At 38.2% G+C, this 14,839-nt stretch overlaps 1 protein-coding gene across 11 annotated transcripts in view; it reads right to left on the bottom strand.

The window, feature by feature from the left end:
- Nucleotides 1-2,776: 2,776 nt before the first annotated feature.
- Nucleotides 2,777-14,839, bottom strand: part of KDM6A (lysine demethylase 6A) — a 157,824-nt gene continuing 145,761 nt past the window's right edge. For 3 of the 11 annotated variants that reach the window (XM_082043116.1, XM_082043119.1, XM_082043118.1), the window contains 5 exons: nt 13,959-14,100; nt 8,810-8,936; nt 7,693-7,863; nt 7,354-7,432; nt 2,777-5,383 (listed from right to left, as the gene is read on the bottom strand). In XM_082043116.1, coding sequence (XP_081899242.1) covers nt 7,376-7,432; nt 7,693-7,863; nt 8,810-8,936; nt 13,959-14,100 — 497 coding nt within the window. In that variant the 3' untranslated portion in view covers nt 2,777-5,383; nt 7,354-7,375. The other 8 variants (XM_082043117.1, XM_082043121.1, XM_082043120.1 and 5 more) reach the window with 5 other exon arrangements.

Here is a 14,839-nt window from a genome sequence, read left to right as displayed (position 1 = left end):
CTACACCCTGGGCAACAGCTCACATTCAAACCAGACCTGAAACCATCTTCCATCAGAAAAAAATGTGGGATGTGTCATTTGAGAGCAGTGCTCTATCCTGCTAGAAGCCAGAGCATGCTGCCTTCTACAGCTGAGGAGACATTGCCCTTCAGGAGCTCGGGGGCAGCACAGGAGAAAGGCAGTGGGCTCTAATGATAAATCCATTTGCAACCCACTTCCACCCTCCATACATGCATCCTAACTGCTGTGTATACCCAAGGCCCTGTCATTCCCCAGGCAGGGGCAGCAGCAGTTATATTTTAATTCTTTTACAAGGCCCATGGCAACACAGGGCTGGCAGTGACCTGTAAAATGCTGATACTACTGCCCAAGAGGTGAAGCTGGAAGCTGAACCTGCCCTTGTCACTATGAGGTCCCTTTTCCCTTCTTCCATCCATCCAGTCTGTTTTCATGGCCTCCCAAAGTAAGTAAGGATATATATAAGCATAGAATAGTTTGGAAGGGACCTTCAAAGGCCATCTAGTGCCATGAGCAGGGACATCTTCAACTAGATCAGGTTGCTCAGAGCCCCGTCCAGCCTGGCCTGGAATGTCTCCAGGGATGGGGCATCTGCCACCTCTCTGGGCAACCTGGGCCAGTGTCTCACCACCCTCATGGTAAAAAATGTCTTCCTCGTGTCTGGCCTGAATCTCTCCTCTTTTAGTTTAAAACCATTACCTCTTGCCCTATCACAATAGGCCCTGATAAAAAGTCTGCCCCCATCTTTCTTATAGGCCCCTTTATTTATGTGCACCTCACCCATACCAAGTCTTTTCAATATTTTAATGGGTGTTTGCCTCTTAACAATCTCTCCCTCCCCTCTTATCATGAGCGCTCCTGGGATGGGGCCGAGCATCCCTCCTCCACAGCAAGGCTGCTAAAATCCACCCAAGTTCTTCCAGCTCATGGGTTCCACCCCAGGCCCAGGGTGTCAGCTCCTGTGGGACTCAAGGCTCCTCCCTGTGTCCCTAGCCTCGACATGGGGCTGCACCCAGTTCCACCCCATGTAACCTCCCACAGCACAGGCTCAGCCCTGGGTGCAGTGCAGGGGTGGTTCTCCCTCTCCGCCTGCCATTTTCTTTAGCTTTGCAGGTAGCACCTGGCACCAACGAGGTGTTGTCTCCTCTTCCATCCCAGCCTTTTTCACAATGCTTTCCCTGCTTTCCCCTTTTTGAAGGAATGCTGTTTTCCTGGAAGGAGGCTGCCCTGGGGCCCACACTGCTGCCTTGCCAGCAGCCTCCTCCCTGGCACCCTGTGCCTTCCTCCATGGGGCCCTGCAGGCAGCAGCCCTGCACTGAGCTTGCTTGAACTTGAGCTTCAGCTTTAACTTGTGCAGGCACCACCTGCATTCCTCCTTCCTCTGCTGTCGGCATCACCACAAAGGAAGCGGTCAGTGCTGGTTGGCTTTGACCTGCCCCCAGAAGTAAATCGTCACGCTCACCAGCCTTTTCCCCGTGTCGGACCACTGAACTCCCAACTGGAGGGCTTCTCCCTCTGCCTGGTTCCCACATGGGCTAAAGCAGCCATGGAAAAGAAAGCTTCCCTACCACCCTTATCTGTTGGCCCCATCTCAGTCATCACCAAATTGCTGGGCCATGAGTCCCTGCTACAGATAAAGACACAACAGCTGTGACCTAGGGAAGCTCAGGCTTAAAAGCCCTCTCTCTTCCTATCTTTCTACGCCACAGATCAGGGCAGCAACCCAGGATGAGCACCCTCTTCCCCATCATCTCAGTCGAACCCTTCCATCTCCTAATCAATAAATGTATTTGTGGCCAGGACATCACCAACTGTGGAGTCCCTCATCCTTGCTCACCCTTGTTCTAAGAATCTGTTTTATTATGCTGAACGGAGCTACACTGTGCTCATTTAAGCAAAGCAACATGATTTTAATACTACTTTAAAAGTCCTTCCAACTAGAAAGGTGCAGATTCAGGACACTTAGTCTTTACTATCTACCATATAAATTCAGGAAGTTTGGGGAATTTTCTGTCACTAGATATTTCTCACTTTCCTAGTGACCTTTCTCTAAATACTTCATACATAGCTACCACCGCCACTATTTCTGAAATATAGCCACTGGTAGGACTTCACTTCTCCAAAAAAGCAGGGAGATACTGGTTCCAAGTTGAGTACCCGAAGGAAACCTTAAAAATCAAATCCTCTGTTGAATATAATAAATAAATAGAGTTCAGAAAACATGCAACTATTTCTTCTCCTCGTTTACGGGATCCCTTTGTTGTCACGCTCCTCCAGGACAGTTCTCAGATCCACAGTTCAGTAGCAAATGCTGCTATTTCTTTCTAATCCCCTCATCCTTAATTGAACTTTTTACTATTATTCGTTTAAACGCCCATTTGTATCTCTGCTCTTATCCATCCCCTAATAATGCCTGTTTTTCTGTTAGTCTGTACCTTTCAAAAATTCTTGCAAGAAATGCCATTTCTTTGGGCATTTTCATCCTTTTACACATAGATCTTTAATTTGCCTGCTACAACAATGTGTAGCCACAAGCAAACCAGGACCACTTGCAGCTGTGGAGCTCAAGGGTCCCAAGACTGAGGTTCCGTGGAAAGCGAGTCAGTCCCCTCCCTTCAGCTCAGGGCTCCCCCTCCCCCCGCCCTGCCCCATTGCTAACACTTGGAAATACCCACAGATCACAGATGTTTCGCTTGCATCCCGTGCTTTGTGACTTAAGAAGCAGAAGTGCTTCGTAATAACTACAATTGATAAAATATTAACTTGTGCTTTTTTAATAAAATGAAACAAAAGCATTCTAAAATCATAGCAGCTTATAGATCAAAACTGTCCATCGGTTAGGAGCATAGTGTAATCAAGAAGTATGAAAACTGCAAAGTATTGAAGCCCTGCAGCAACTCAAACCCACGACAAAACCTTCAGGCAGAGTAAGCAATACGGCCTGCTGCTCTAATGATTCGGTCTCCTTGTTAATTAGTGAAATACAAATTTTTGTCCTTGGTAATGGCATATTCTCTTTTACAAAGGGGAGGAAAGGTGCCAAGCCCTTCTGGTAGCACCCAGTAGCTCTTTCCCTAGTTAGCAATGTTCTTTTACAGCACTGAGAAACAAGGACTTTTTGTTTACCATTAGTTGAGGTAAGTTATCTTGTTTTTATTTGGGTTTAAGACTACTGTAAAGGAGTAGCTTTTCAGTTGCAGCATGGTTTGTCGAGATTACAATGTTTATGACTGCATAAAATACATAAGTAAAAAATTACTATTTGTAGAGTTTGTTATCAAGAGCTGAGACTTACATCTTTACAGAACTGCAAATACTGGCTTCCTAACTGCTAGTTGATAATTTTGCTGGCAAGAGCATTTGTTATACGTTTCTTTAATCACTATACCCTTTTGTCCGACTCTCGTAGGAATTAGCAAGAAAATAATTTATAACTATGGTTAAACTGTCTTAACAGCATTAGACAAGCTGTACTGATTCTTCATTAAAACACCCTTCATTTGAAGCTACAAATGTAAAAGGCGATTCTTTTTGTGCAAAAGAAACTATTAGCATGCTCTGTGCCTTTAACACGTCACATTGATTACAGAAAATTTAACAATGCAAACACTACCATACCCCCACTAATGAGAAATTATGAGAAATTGATGCAGAGCCTTCTGCATCAGTCAACTTTGATCGATAAGAGAGCTATCCATTTTGAAATTTAGATTTAATGCATTTTCAAGAAGCTAATGAGAAAGGAGCAACTTAAAATAAATACCATCATTAAAACTGCAAACTGTTACAATGATATATTAGAAACTTGTCCTAAATAAACCTAGTGCTTCAAAAATTTACCAGTGAATTCGTATTACAAAATATGTGAAAATACAACAGAATACCACAAAACAACGTCCATTTTTGGGGTCAACAGTGACGCCAAGATGACTCAGTCTTAACTTTTTAAATTGTCAATAGAACATATTGTATTACTCAAGTTGCAATTTGGTTGAATCCTAGAGAATATCCCCACCCGAACTCAAATCCACCTTTTTCATTTCTCCTCTCCAACTAGTGCCAAACTTCCTGTCAAAGCTGGTATTTTCTTGCAGAGCTTTAAAGTTTAGCCATTGCTTATTTTCTACTACTACATTTTGGCAGCAACTATTTATTGGTCTGTTATTGCAAAAAGTGCAATTTAACAATAAACCAGTCTGAAGGTCATTTTATGTCTTGAGGATACATACCATATATTTCTTTAAAAATAATCATACTTTTGTAAGCAATACTTTACAGTAGACACCTCAAATCTACCATAGATGTAAAACTTAAAAGAGAAAAATTTAGTCTCTAAATCTTTATACACATATTTATATTCGAGTTCCTATATATATTATATATATACACAAGCACAAGAGTATATATAAAATATATATAATCAGATTCAAAAAAACAAAAAAACTGGGCACTGTACATAAAATCTTTTTAAAACTCAAACAATAGAAAAACTTTAAACATTAAACAATTTTAATAAAAGTTTCTGTACAATGCTAAGCAGTTTTATTTACATATAGAAAATGTAATAGGAGTAGTGTTTGAAATTACAGAACTCCTTAAAATTTCAATGGCAGGTAATCTGGAAAAAATAACAGCATTCCATTCACAAATATTTTCAAGCAATAAATATGTATTTATAAATAGTGTAAATTTACATCAAGATTAGAAACAAAAATCACAAATCTGAAGTTTATTCCTTAGTCTATGTGCAACCCATTTATCTTTGTGACTTGGCTGTTAATTGTTTTAAATTTTATTTAGGAACCAAAAGTGTAACCGTCATGGTTTCAAAACAAGACAGAAAAACGTAAAAGCAGTAAAAAAATTTATATCACCTAACTCTTCACATTAAAAAAAAAAAAAAGTTGCCCAAAGAAAGACTTAAAATTTCTAACTACCTTACAAAGAAATGACCAGCTAAGCTAGTACTTTTTCCAAGGGAAATTCTGAGGGGGAAAAATGGATGAAACCAACTCATCAGCCCAGAAACAGAGAAATACAAAAGAGGTGGTCTTCAAGTCAGTAGTCTGTATAATGTTGCCAGTTTTGTCAGATATATACAAAACATGGAATTATTTTTTTGAAGTACAGCTGGATGAGCTTTATTTGTTTTGAGTTCTGGAGTAGGAGGCAGTGCTCTCTCCTGTCCAGTTGGTTGACACTCCGCACTTGGAAGGTTGCATAGACACAGCTTTCAGCCAGCAGCCTTACGGGATAGCTACAAAAATCAGTGGTGCAGAACTGGGTCACTTCCTGAATATCAGAAAAGTTTTCATTTAATGTCCATGAAAAAATGTCAAGATGAGGAGGATGGCAATGGAGGAGCCTGAAAAAGAAAACATTAAATTACCTTTTCTACAAGGGTGTAAACTCAGTTGTTTAACCAAGACCTGCACAAACTGTAACCGTGAGCGCGTAAAGTCACACGCACTACTGTTTGAACACTTTAGGACTCTTTCAAGTGGACGCTGGCATTTTTTTTTCCAACTTGTGCTGGAAAATACAACACGTATTTTGTCACTACTCTGTATTAGGATTCTGCCTATACTGCAGACTGGACTATGCTGTGGGGATGCCTGTGTTAATACAATGTGAGCTGCCAAAACAAGTCCCATTGTGGCAGCAAAGAGCTCTATGTGGGCTTAGCACAGGTGTATCTTAATATATTCCAAAACAGGGATTCTCAACCTGTTTACCAGTGTGGGGGGGGAATTGTCCATTTGTGACTCTCCAAATGCCTTGCCAGCTTCTTTTCTTTTCCCCTCTATCTAAACTATATCATATAAGGCTGATGGTAGGATATCTGTGGAAAGCACCTCAGGTTCTCTGACATGGGGACAAAGTTCATGTGGGTTTTGGGTTTTTTTTTGTGCCTCAAGAGTGAAGTAAGCTAGGTGTCTTGTTCCTGCCTGCTTTCAGGAGACAAGGCCTAGAAGATACCCAACTATTTCCCAACGCTGCACTTTGTAACATTACCATCAAAATACCCGATCGCTGACTGCATTTCCGTATCTTCTTTTCCTGCTCATCAGTCCTGCCCTGATGTGGAACCCCTCCAAGAAGCTGCTCAGAGTCTTTAAAGACACTTTAAATCATACCATAGTACGCACCTATGAAACGCTAACACTAGCTGATCCCCATGTTTACTCCCGATACTTTACCCCAAACACAAGAGTCTCTCTGTTGGGCCTGTTGCACCTTTGCCATCTGAGATTATCTTTGTCCTGTGACTTGCAACAAAGCTCAACTTTTCTCTTACATCTGAGAAATGTTATTTTAGGCTATGACTCCTTTCAATCAAGACTGTATCCCCTTTAAAAGAACTGAATGTGTGTACCAATTTCACAAGAGAACAATTATTAATGCCCTTCAGGGCTGCAGGTATGGGCTTTGGTGGGGGAGGGAGCTACTCACAGGTTGAGAATCCTTGTTCTAGGGACATCATCACTGTTACCTATATAATGTTATAAACACAGACAACAAAATACCCCTCCCTCCCTCTTTCCATACAGAAACTTTCTTGCCCATTTCCACTCAACTGGATGACGTATCTGAGAACAAGTGTTTATTTATATGCTTTTCTGTAACAGATCGTCACTTTGAAATTGCAGTATTTCACAAACTATAATGACAATGGGCTCCTAGAAGTATGAATTGAAGTTCAACCACCTCAGGCTCTGTAGAACCAATGAAGAGAATTAAATGCAGAGGACATGGTCCTGCACTCTTGACAGCTTCTACTGCTGAACCTTGAGGCCTTTGCTCAAAAGGTCATGACTTACGCTAGCATTACATGAAATAGTTGTCTAAACATACATTTTCTGCAGCACCTGGAAATGAATCAAAAGGCACAGCCATTTCTGGGCTGTTACGTTTAATTCAACATGAAATTCTCATAACACTTTGTCCAAAGTTTTGTCTTCGACAGAAAGGCAAGGCTTATAAATAAATCCAGCATTGCTTTCATTGTGATTACAAACAAGCCATCTTTGCCTGAAACAATGAAACCTGGGTGAAATGTTAGGACAGTTGTGCTGACACAGTTCAAAGCAGGAGGCTGCCATATAGCACAAAGCTATAATGGCAAAGAGGCTGTTTGCTTTAAATTGAAATGCAAAGGAGGCCCCAAGCCAAAAGACAGAACTGTTTGAGAGCATCCACTTGCTAAGCAGAAGGACAGTGCTGATTTGGGAGGGGATGGGTGGGGAAGGGGAAGGAAGGGGTCTGAGTGCGTAGGATGCTCTGCTGCTATACTGACTTCATACCACAACCAATGTATTAGAGATGCTCTTGAACCTGGTGCTAGTTTCTCCAAGCTTCACTGTCCTGATTCTTCCCATCTCCATCTGATCCAGTTATGGTCTTCAGGTGATCTCTATTGGATTTTTAAAGCCACAACTTTATGAATTGTAACATCATACTTTTCCTGAAAACTCAGTGGTTACGTTCTGCAGTAAGTTACTCTACTATTTCACATAATTCTGACTCTTCAGCATGTTGTTCTGTAACTATCACACACAACCCATAACTCCATTTGAATCAGAGTCCATGGTACTCATACAATGGAGTACCAAGACAGTCTACAACTGCTTTACAAATAATGTATTTATGCACCCACTTATTAATATGACTTACTAATGTAAATTGATCATAGACTTGCATCAAGTCCTCCATTTTGTACTGTTCTAGCACCACAAAATTTTCCAGGTTCGTGCTTATCTTTCTTGCACAGTCTTGGCAATGTACAACATAGGTCTTTCGAGAATTGCTCTCACTAGTGACAAAAAGCAGATCAAAGACTTCCACCTATTAGATAGGAAACAGAAAGTCAACTGTTACGATTTCATTTTTTAAAAAGTTAAACCATAAAAACTGTGTTTTCATTAAGATTTACACATTTACCCTGTGCATGCAAAGAGAAAAATTAGATCTGTTCAGGGAAAAATCTATCCTCCCAAGGCTCAGGCAGAGAATTGAAATATTGTAAAACCACTAATACTACACTTAGGACGTCTGCATGAACAGCACTCTGGGAAAGCTTATGGTCAATACTGATAAAGCAGGATTTATGCTCTGAAGAGAGGTTACTCAGCAATGTGGGAATTTATGACAATTATACTCAATTTTTCTTTTTAAAATTTGTCTAAAAAAGAAGTTTGTGATTTATTTCCTTACTACTCAATCACATGCCCACGCTGCCCAAGAGGCTCAGTCAGAAGTAAATTGAAACTGATTTTCAGGGCGCAGGAAAATTTTATTTTCTAATAAGCTTCATGAAAACTATCATAAATGTTTTTAAGGAACCATTAACAGAAAGTAGAATCAAAAATTTCAGCAAAAAGGTATGTCCTGTGAAGAAAATGGACTTAAATTCTCTCTCTTTTGGGGCTGTTGTTGACTTCTTAAATGAAGGCAGATACACCTTCAAAATGAAGCTCAGCAGATCAAATTATATGCAGGAAGGAATAACAACTTTTTATAATAACTGAGAATTGAAAATCGACCTAGTGAATAACAACACTGTAGAAGTAGTGTTGGAGAGACTGCAGCAAGACACAGCCTACGTCTAGAAAAACAGCTTGTTAAGCTCTTTGAAGACAGTACTGCATCATCACATACATGTGCTTCTTATAATGCACCGCAGATGCTGCAACATGAAAGCAAAATTAAAATAGCAACAACAACAAAGGACAGGAAAAAATTAAAATAAATATTATAGTAGTACACAAGCCCAACACATATTTTTACTGACCTCACAAATGCTACAGTAATGAGCTGGCTCGTCCTTTGCTCGCCCGTGCCAGACAATCTCTTTTCCTGCAGCAATTAGAGCTTCCCTCAGTGTCTGACACTGTTTCAGAGTTCTTAACAGGCAGTACCTGCAACCAAAACCAGTTGCATATTCAGTTCAATGTTCAACTTTATAGCGAGATTCAAGCAGGCTTTAGTTTCTTCCAAGACCCTGTACGTGGAGATTCCTCTTCCTCTAGGATTTCAGGAACAGCTGGCTAATAGGAATCACCAGACCCATGACTTACGTAGAAGTCTGACCACATGCTTAAGAACCTCTGTGTAGATTTATTCTATTTCAGTACTGCCTCTTGCCCTGCAAACATGCCGGATCGTCCATTTTTTACTGGAATGCATCAGTGCTCTTTTAAACGCCATAAAACAATGTGTTTTCAAAAGCAATTAATGTATTTTATTTTGAACTATGAATTTATGAGCAAAAAGTTAGTTTGAACTGGCCAGGTTCAAAACAACTGTTTACAATGTGTTTACATTTTACAGCCTGTCCAAAGACCTGTTTTAATTGACATCTTACTCTGTTACTTCCTCAACACTACTGAACTTCCAGTTATCCAAAGTCAGGAAAGCCAAGTTTTGACATAAATTACTATGCACACAGTGGAAATGAAATCTATCAACAACTGTCTTCTTCAGTGTAAAAGTAAAAATTATAGACAGGTAAGTATTAGAAAAGTCCCTTCACAGGAAAAGATAGAAAAAAAATATACTGATTTTATGAAGAAAAGAACCGCTTAAATGTCAAATTGAAATCAACAATTCCTTGCCGTAACTCTGTAAAGGATAAAACAAAATGGTTTTACCCTCACCATTTTATACAGTTCTCTTTCTCTTCTGTACTTGTTTTCTAGCATTGTATGAGCTACATGCATTGTCTAAAAAAAGCTGGCAAAGTAGGTTGCCAGATTCTAAATTACAACGTTATTTAGAATAACTTTTAGCTCTCAGCTATCCTATTTGTTTGAGCTGCAGCCTTTGCAGCCTTTAATTTTCTCTTCCACAGGGTGGTTAAGTTACATGCTCATTAGATGCAGAAGGAGGACTGAAAAAATGTAAGGGAAAAAATAAATGTTAGACAGAAAATGAAGTGCTCAAGAATTCTACCAAAATTTTAAAGCCTTAAACATGTAATACATGTGGGGGTTTTTTTTTGGTGTGTGGTTGTGTTTGGTTTTTTTTTAATTTTTTTTTCATGTGTTTCCAAGTAGTTAATAGACTCTTGGGCTTACTTTTAGATACTTTCCTCTTGATGTTTTACACTCAGACTGTTCATCTTCACTAAAAAAAAAGTTTATGGCTTCATTAATACCCTCACTGTAAGAATAGCACAAAACTGAAAGTGTGTTTCTATGTTTAACATCGTCTTTTCATACACTGCATTTCAAGAAAATTAAACAGCTTGTTTAGTTGTAACTCCTTTAACACTTTCAAAGTTTGATGCTAATGGGACTTATGATGCTACAGCCAACCATATGCAATAGATCATGTATTAGTTCACCTGAATTTCAGGCTAACGTAGACATGCTTCTGATAAGTTCAGAAACTTTGGTATAGCATTCTTTTATGCAATACAGCATAAAAAGCTACTGTTCTCTTCTGGTGTTACCTGGAAAAATCTTTGAGGATGCCAAAGAGCAACTGGAAGCGCACCTGCATGTTTATCACCATTGTTCTCCACTCTTGAGTTACAGTTTTCAAAGTGTTATTTTGAAATAATTTTCTAGTGTTAACAGTTGTGGAGAAAGAATTGCCCAAAACGTAACCCGCACGTGACACTGCTGAAACGTTTGCCAAATTTGCAACCACAACTGAAAACAACAGCTAAAAGGTGAATTCTGCCTCCTTGGATAAAATTTACATCCTGGTAGTGGCACTTGAAAATGTAAATGCTAACTATTTTATGCTGTCAAAGATTGGGAGAAAGCATACAAAGTATCACTTTGAAAATGCACTGCAACTTCCTAAAGTATGGGAAGCCTAAAGAAAGCCAAAAAAGGTGTCTAGCAGAGTCACAATGTATAAGTTAAACAGCGTCAGCTTTTAATATCGTAGGCCTGCTTTTATTCTTGTACAGTGACAATTCAGTTAAAAGAAAATCTGGACCATCTCTCTCTCTCAAATTCTTTACAGGTATGGCATAGAGTATGAGCACATGACGTCAAGTCAAATTAAAATATTTAACAGAAGATTTTAAAATGGACATAATCTTGATTTATTCTAGAAAGGCAGTGTTTGAATATTTAGATATTCAGTAAAACCTTCTGAAGTACTGAGACCATTCCAATGGCAATGCAAAACTGACCTCTTTATATCTTTCAGTAATATATCTTCCCCACTGATACCAAAATGTATTCTATCTGGCTTCATGCTTTTGTGCAAAATCATTTCTCCCATGTCATGTTCTTCTACAGTTCTGAAACTATTTTTGTAAAAGAACTTAGTATTTCAGTTACTTTGGAATTAATTTTTAAGCCTTTATTACTATATTCCCATTACCTCTAAAATTCTTCCCTTCTTCAGATGCATTTGTAAAAGTCCCTCTAGCTTCCATCTAAGAGGTTTGAGGTTAATTTTTCTTTTCTCGAAGGCTACGCTACCTCAGTCAATTTTTAAATCATTCTCCCTTTGTTCCTGCTCATGATTCTACTGTTAATATAAAATCTTCAAAAAACATTTTACAAGAAGGTTTCAGTTTTTACTCTGTGCCTTATCTAGCAAGACAGCACTGAGTTGCACATTAGCTAAAAATATAAGGAAACTTCAGATTTCTTTCAAAAGCAAAGTTTCCTTCTATTATTTTTTTTCCCTACTGCTATTTTATTTCTTGGCATCATTAATCTGGTTCCCAATATTTATATGTATGCTTAAACTTTAGTTTATTGCCTCTATAGTGGTTACTCTCACCTAACTCAGTAAAACATATTTGTGTTTATCTTTCAAATTGGAACTGCTTTTTATTGTTTTCTAAGAGCTACTCTTTTCTACTATTCTGATACCTAAGAAGCCCCAGACAGAGAAATCAAACTACCTGAACATTTCAGGTATCTTCCATGTGCAATTTTAGATACAAACTTGCATACTGGGAAAATGATGACAGCTGCATACATTTTATTTTCCTGATGACAAACAAAGAGTCAGCTAGTCAAGTTGAAAATCAACCAGCTGTGTCAGAAATCACTATTTCTGAAGTGTTTGCATACATGTGCATACACACGCATATACATGAACACAGAAATGTCTACATTTTGTACATAATAAAATCCAGGAGCAGTGGACAACCACTGCTTGCCAGGTGGTGCTATTTTCCTGCAGACAAGGAGTCCATAGCAAAATTATGCAACTGCTTTCCTATCTAAAGGAGATTCATGAAGGTTTCTGCATTTCCAGTGTGCAAGATCAGATCCTAGACTGTTTATTCTGGTGACACCCATTTCTAGTATTACCTCACGACAGAAGTGACCACAAGGAAGAGTTAATTCAGGTTACTGCTACTAGCTGTTACAAACCAGATCTCATCTGTGCACACAGCACAGAACTTGGGATGTGGCTGACAACTAACTTGGATGTAGGGCTTAATCCAAGAAAACCGGAAGTGGTTTCAGCAGACTGGAGAACACAAACGCATGCAAGACCCAAGTTTCTATCTGCTCCTCAGCATCTCTCTTTATTTGTAATGTACACCTAAAATTTAGGTCTCTTACAAGAAGAAACTCAGCTGCAGTCAGCCAGCAAGACAATAGGAAACATCCATTTCATCCTATGTGTTTTTTCACAACAGTTTAAGAGATTCTCTTGTAGAAGGATGCTATGCTCAGTCATGTTTTTCTCCCTTTAGGCCTAAAGCATGGCAAAACCTCTCAAAATTGTGTAAACACAAAATACAGGTGCCAAAATATTGAAATAATATTTTGCCAAAAACTTTCCAGAACTGTTTCAAGCTTGTGAAATAAGGTGGGGGGTTGTTTTGTTTTTTTCCTCTCTCCCACACCCTGCTTCTTTTTCTCTATTTTTCATTTCTAACTATTCAGTTTCTCCTCTCCCTTTTTATGACAGCTAACATCCTACGAACAGTAATAGTTTAATATTAAATTCATACTGTAAAATTATGTCTCATTCAGATGTCATCAACAAATCCTACTAGAAGGGAAAAAAATATTTTTCTTTGCCCTTTTTTTGCAAGTTAACTTACTAATTTTTTAAAGGTCCATTTCAAGGCACATTATAGAAGGATTTACCACTTGTGGATCCAGTGCACTGTCAAGATTAACAAGTGCTCAAGCTACAACTTCTTTGGTGGGTTTAAGAAAAACAAAGAGTGCTGCTACCTGCGTACTGTCATGGATGAGTAAAGTTCTTTGGAATTAATTTCCCCACCTCCTTTAGGACAAACCAAAGATACATGCTGAAATGTCCATTCAACCTAGGCATAATGATGCTGCAATACAATTTATATTTGTTTGAAGTTGCAATCTTCAAACAAAATCAATAAAAGGTGCTCTGAGCCTGGAACATTCCTGCATTTTGGCATACGCATATGACAAATATCACTAAAGTCAATTACCATTTTACACATCAATTAATTCATTGTTCAGAAGAAAGAGCAAAGGGAAGGAGGTTTTCACATTCCTACTGGCCTTTATTTAAAACATTTATACTGGATCTCCAAATAACAGTGCGTGAGCACTAACTAGAGGTTCTAGAAATGTAAAATTAACTTTGCTGTAAAAATGACTAAACATCTTAATTCTAATATTTGGGTTGATGACCTAATTTTGTTATTTCTTATGGTATGTACTCCAAACAGTTTTTGTCATCTAAGTCAAGTACTTCTGTAAACTGCTCTATTAAGTCTATGGCATATTTAAGAAACAGATTAATCAGATCATTCTAAAGCTATAACACAATAACATCTAATACAACGTAATGAAATTGATGATATCTATTAACGAAATGCTGAAAAACAGAATAGAAAATAATTTTGGCTTGATTCTCAGGGACAGAAGAATCTTACAAAGGCTTACTTATAAATCAGGTATTGTTTTATGCTTGAAGAAGAAATAGGTACAGTGAATGTTCAAATAAGTAAAACTTACTTTATCATTTCAAAAAGCTTTGGATCTGAGACTTTGATATTTCGGGCCATATTCCACGAAAGATGAACCATGGGCACTATGGACTTTACGCTCTGCAGTTTATTCCACTCGTACCGTTCCACTGCCAATTTATATTGACAGGCTATAAAAAAGCAAAATTACAGAAGCAATCTGTTAAGTTTAGAAATAAAAATCAACAGGAGCCAAAATAATTTCATTATAATCAAAATGTATACCTTTTAGGGCTACATTAAACTTCATTTGCAATGATCCACTCACTGCAACTACATTTGAATTCTATAAAATTTCTTTTCAAAAATGTATTTATGATGCTAGAGGAACACACAATACCAGAGCAGCAATAACTACCTGTGAAAATAAGTTACTGACAAGTGTTTGATTTCTATGGTGAACTGAGCACAATATTTCAAAAAGTGTTACCTAAACATTTTTGAAATATTTCAGATGAAAAAAAATATATCTAAATTGAAAATGTCTTTATCTCACTCTATTCACTCTTTATTGTAATTTTACAATGCTATGCTGTATACCTTGTCTTCAAAAGAAGACTGCACCTTTAGAGATTTGTTGCAGTGAGTCAGACTTTTTCATTAAGCAGCCTATTCATCCTGCCCTTTTTAAAAAAATGTTTTACAAAATTTACTGCGACTGAATATGTGAGCTCTGTATCAGTCAATCATACAGTCCTGGAGATATACAATTTATTGCACCATTATGAAATAAAGACACACCTTAAACTATTCAAGAAAATGAGAGGTTTTTGGAAGTATATTCTCTTCCAATGCTTGACAGAATCATTTTAGCTGTGAAATTTCCTTCCATTCTTACACCTAAAAATGTCCCAAGACCATGCTTCAAAA

The sequence above is a fragment of the Streptopelia decaocto genome (assembly GCF_964273445.1).
Source record: "Streptopelia decaocto genome assembly, chromosome: 1".
In the NCBI taxonomy this organism is placed as follows: Eukaryota; Metazoa; Chordata; class Aves; order Columbiformes; family Columbidae; genus Streptopelia; species Streptopelia decaocto.
This window is presented reverse-complemented; position numbering and strand designations above follow the sequence as displayed.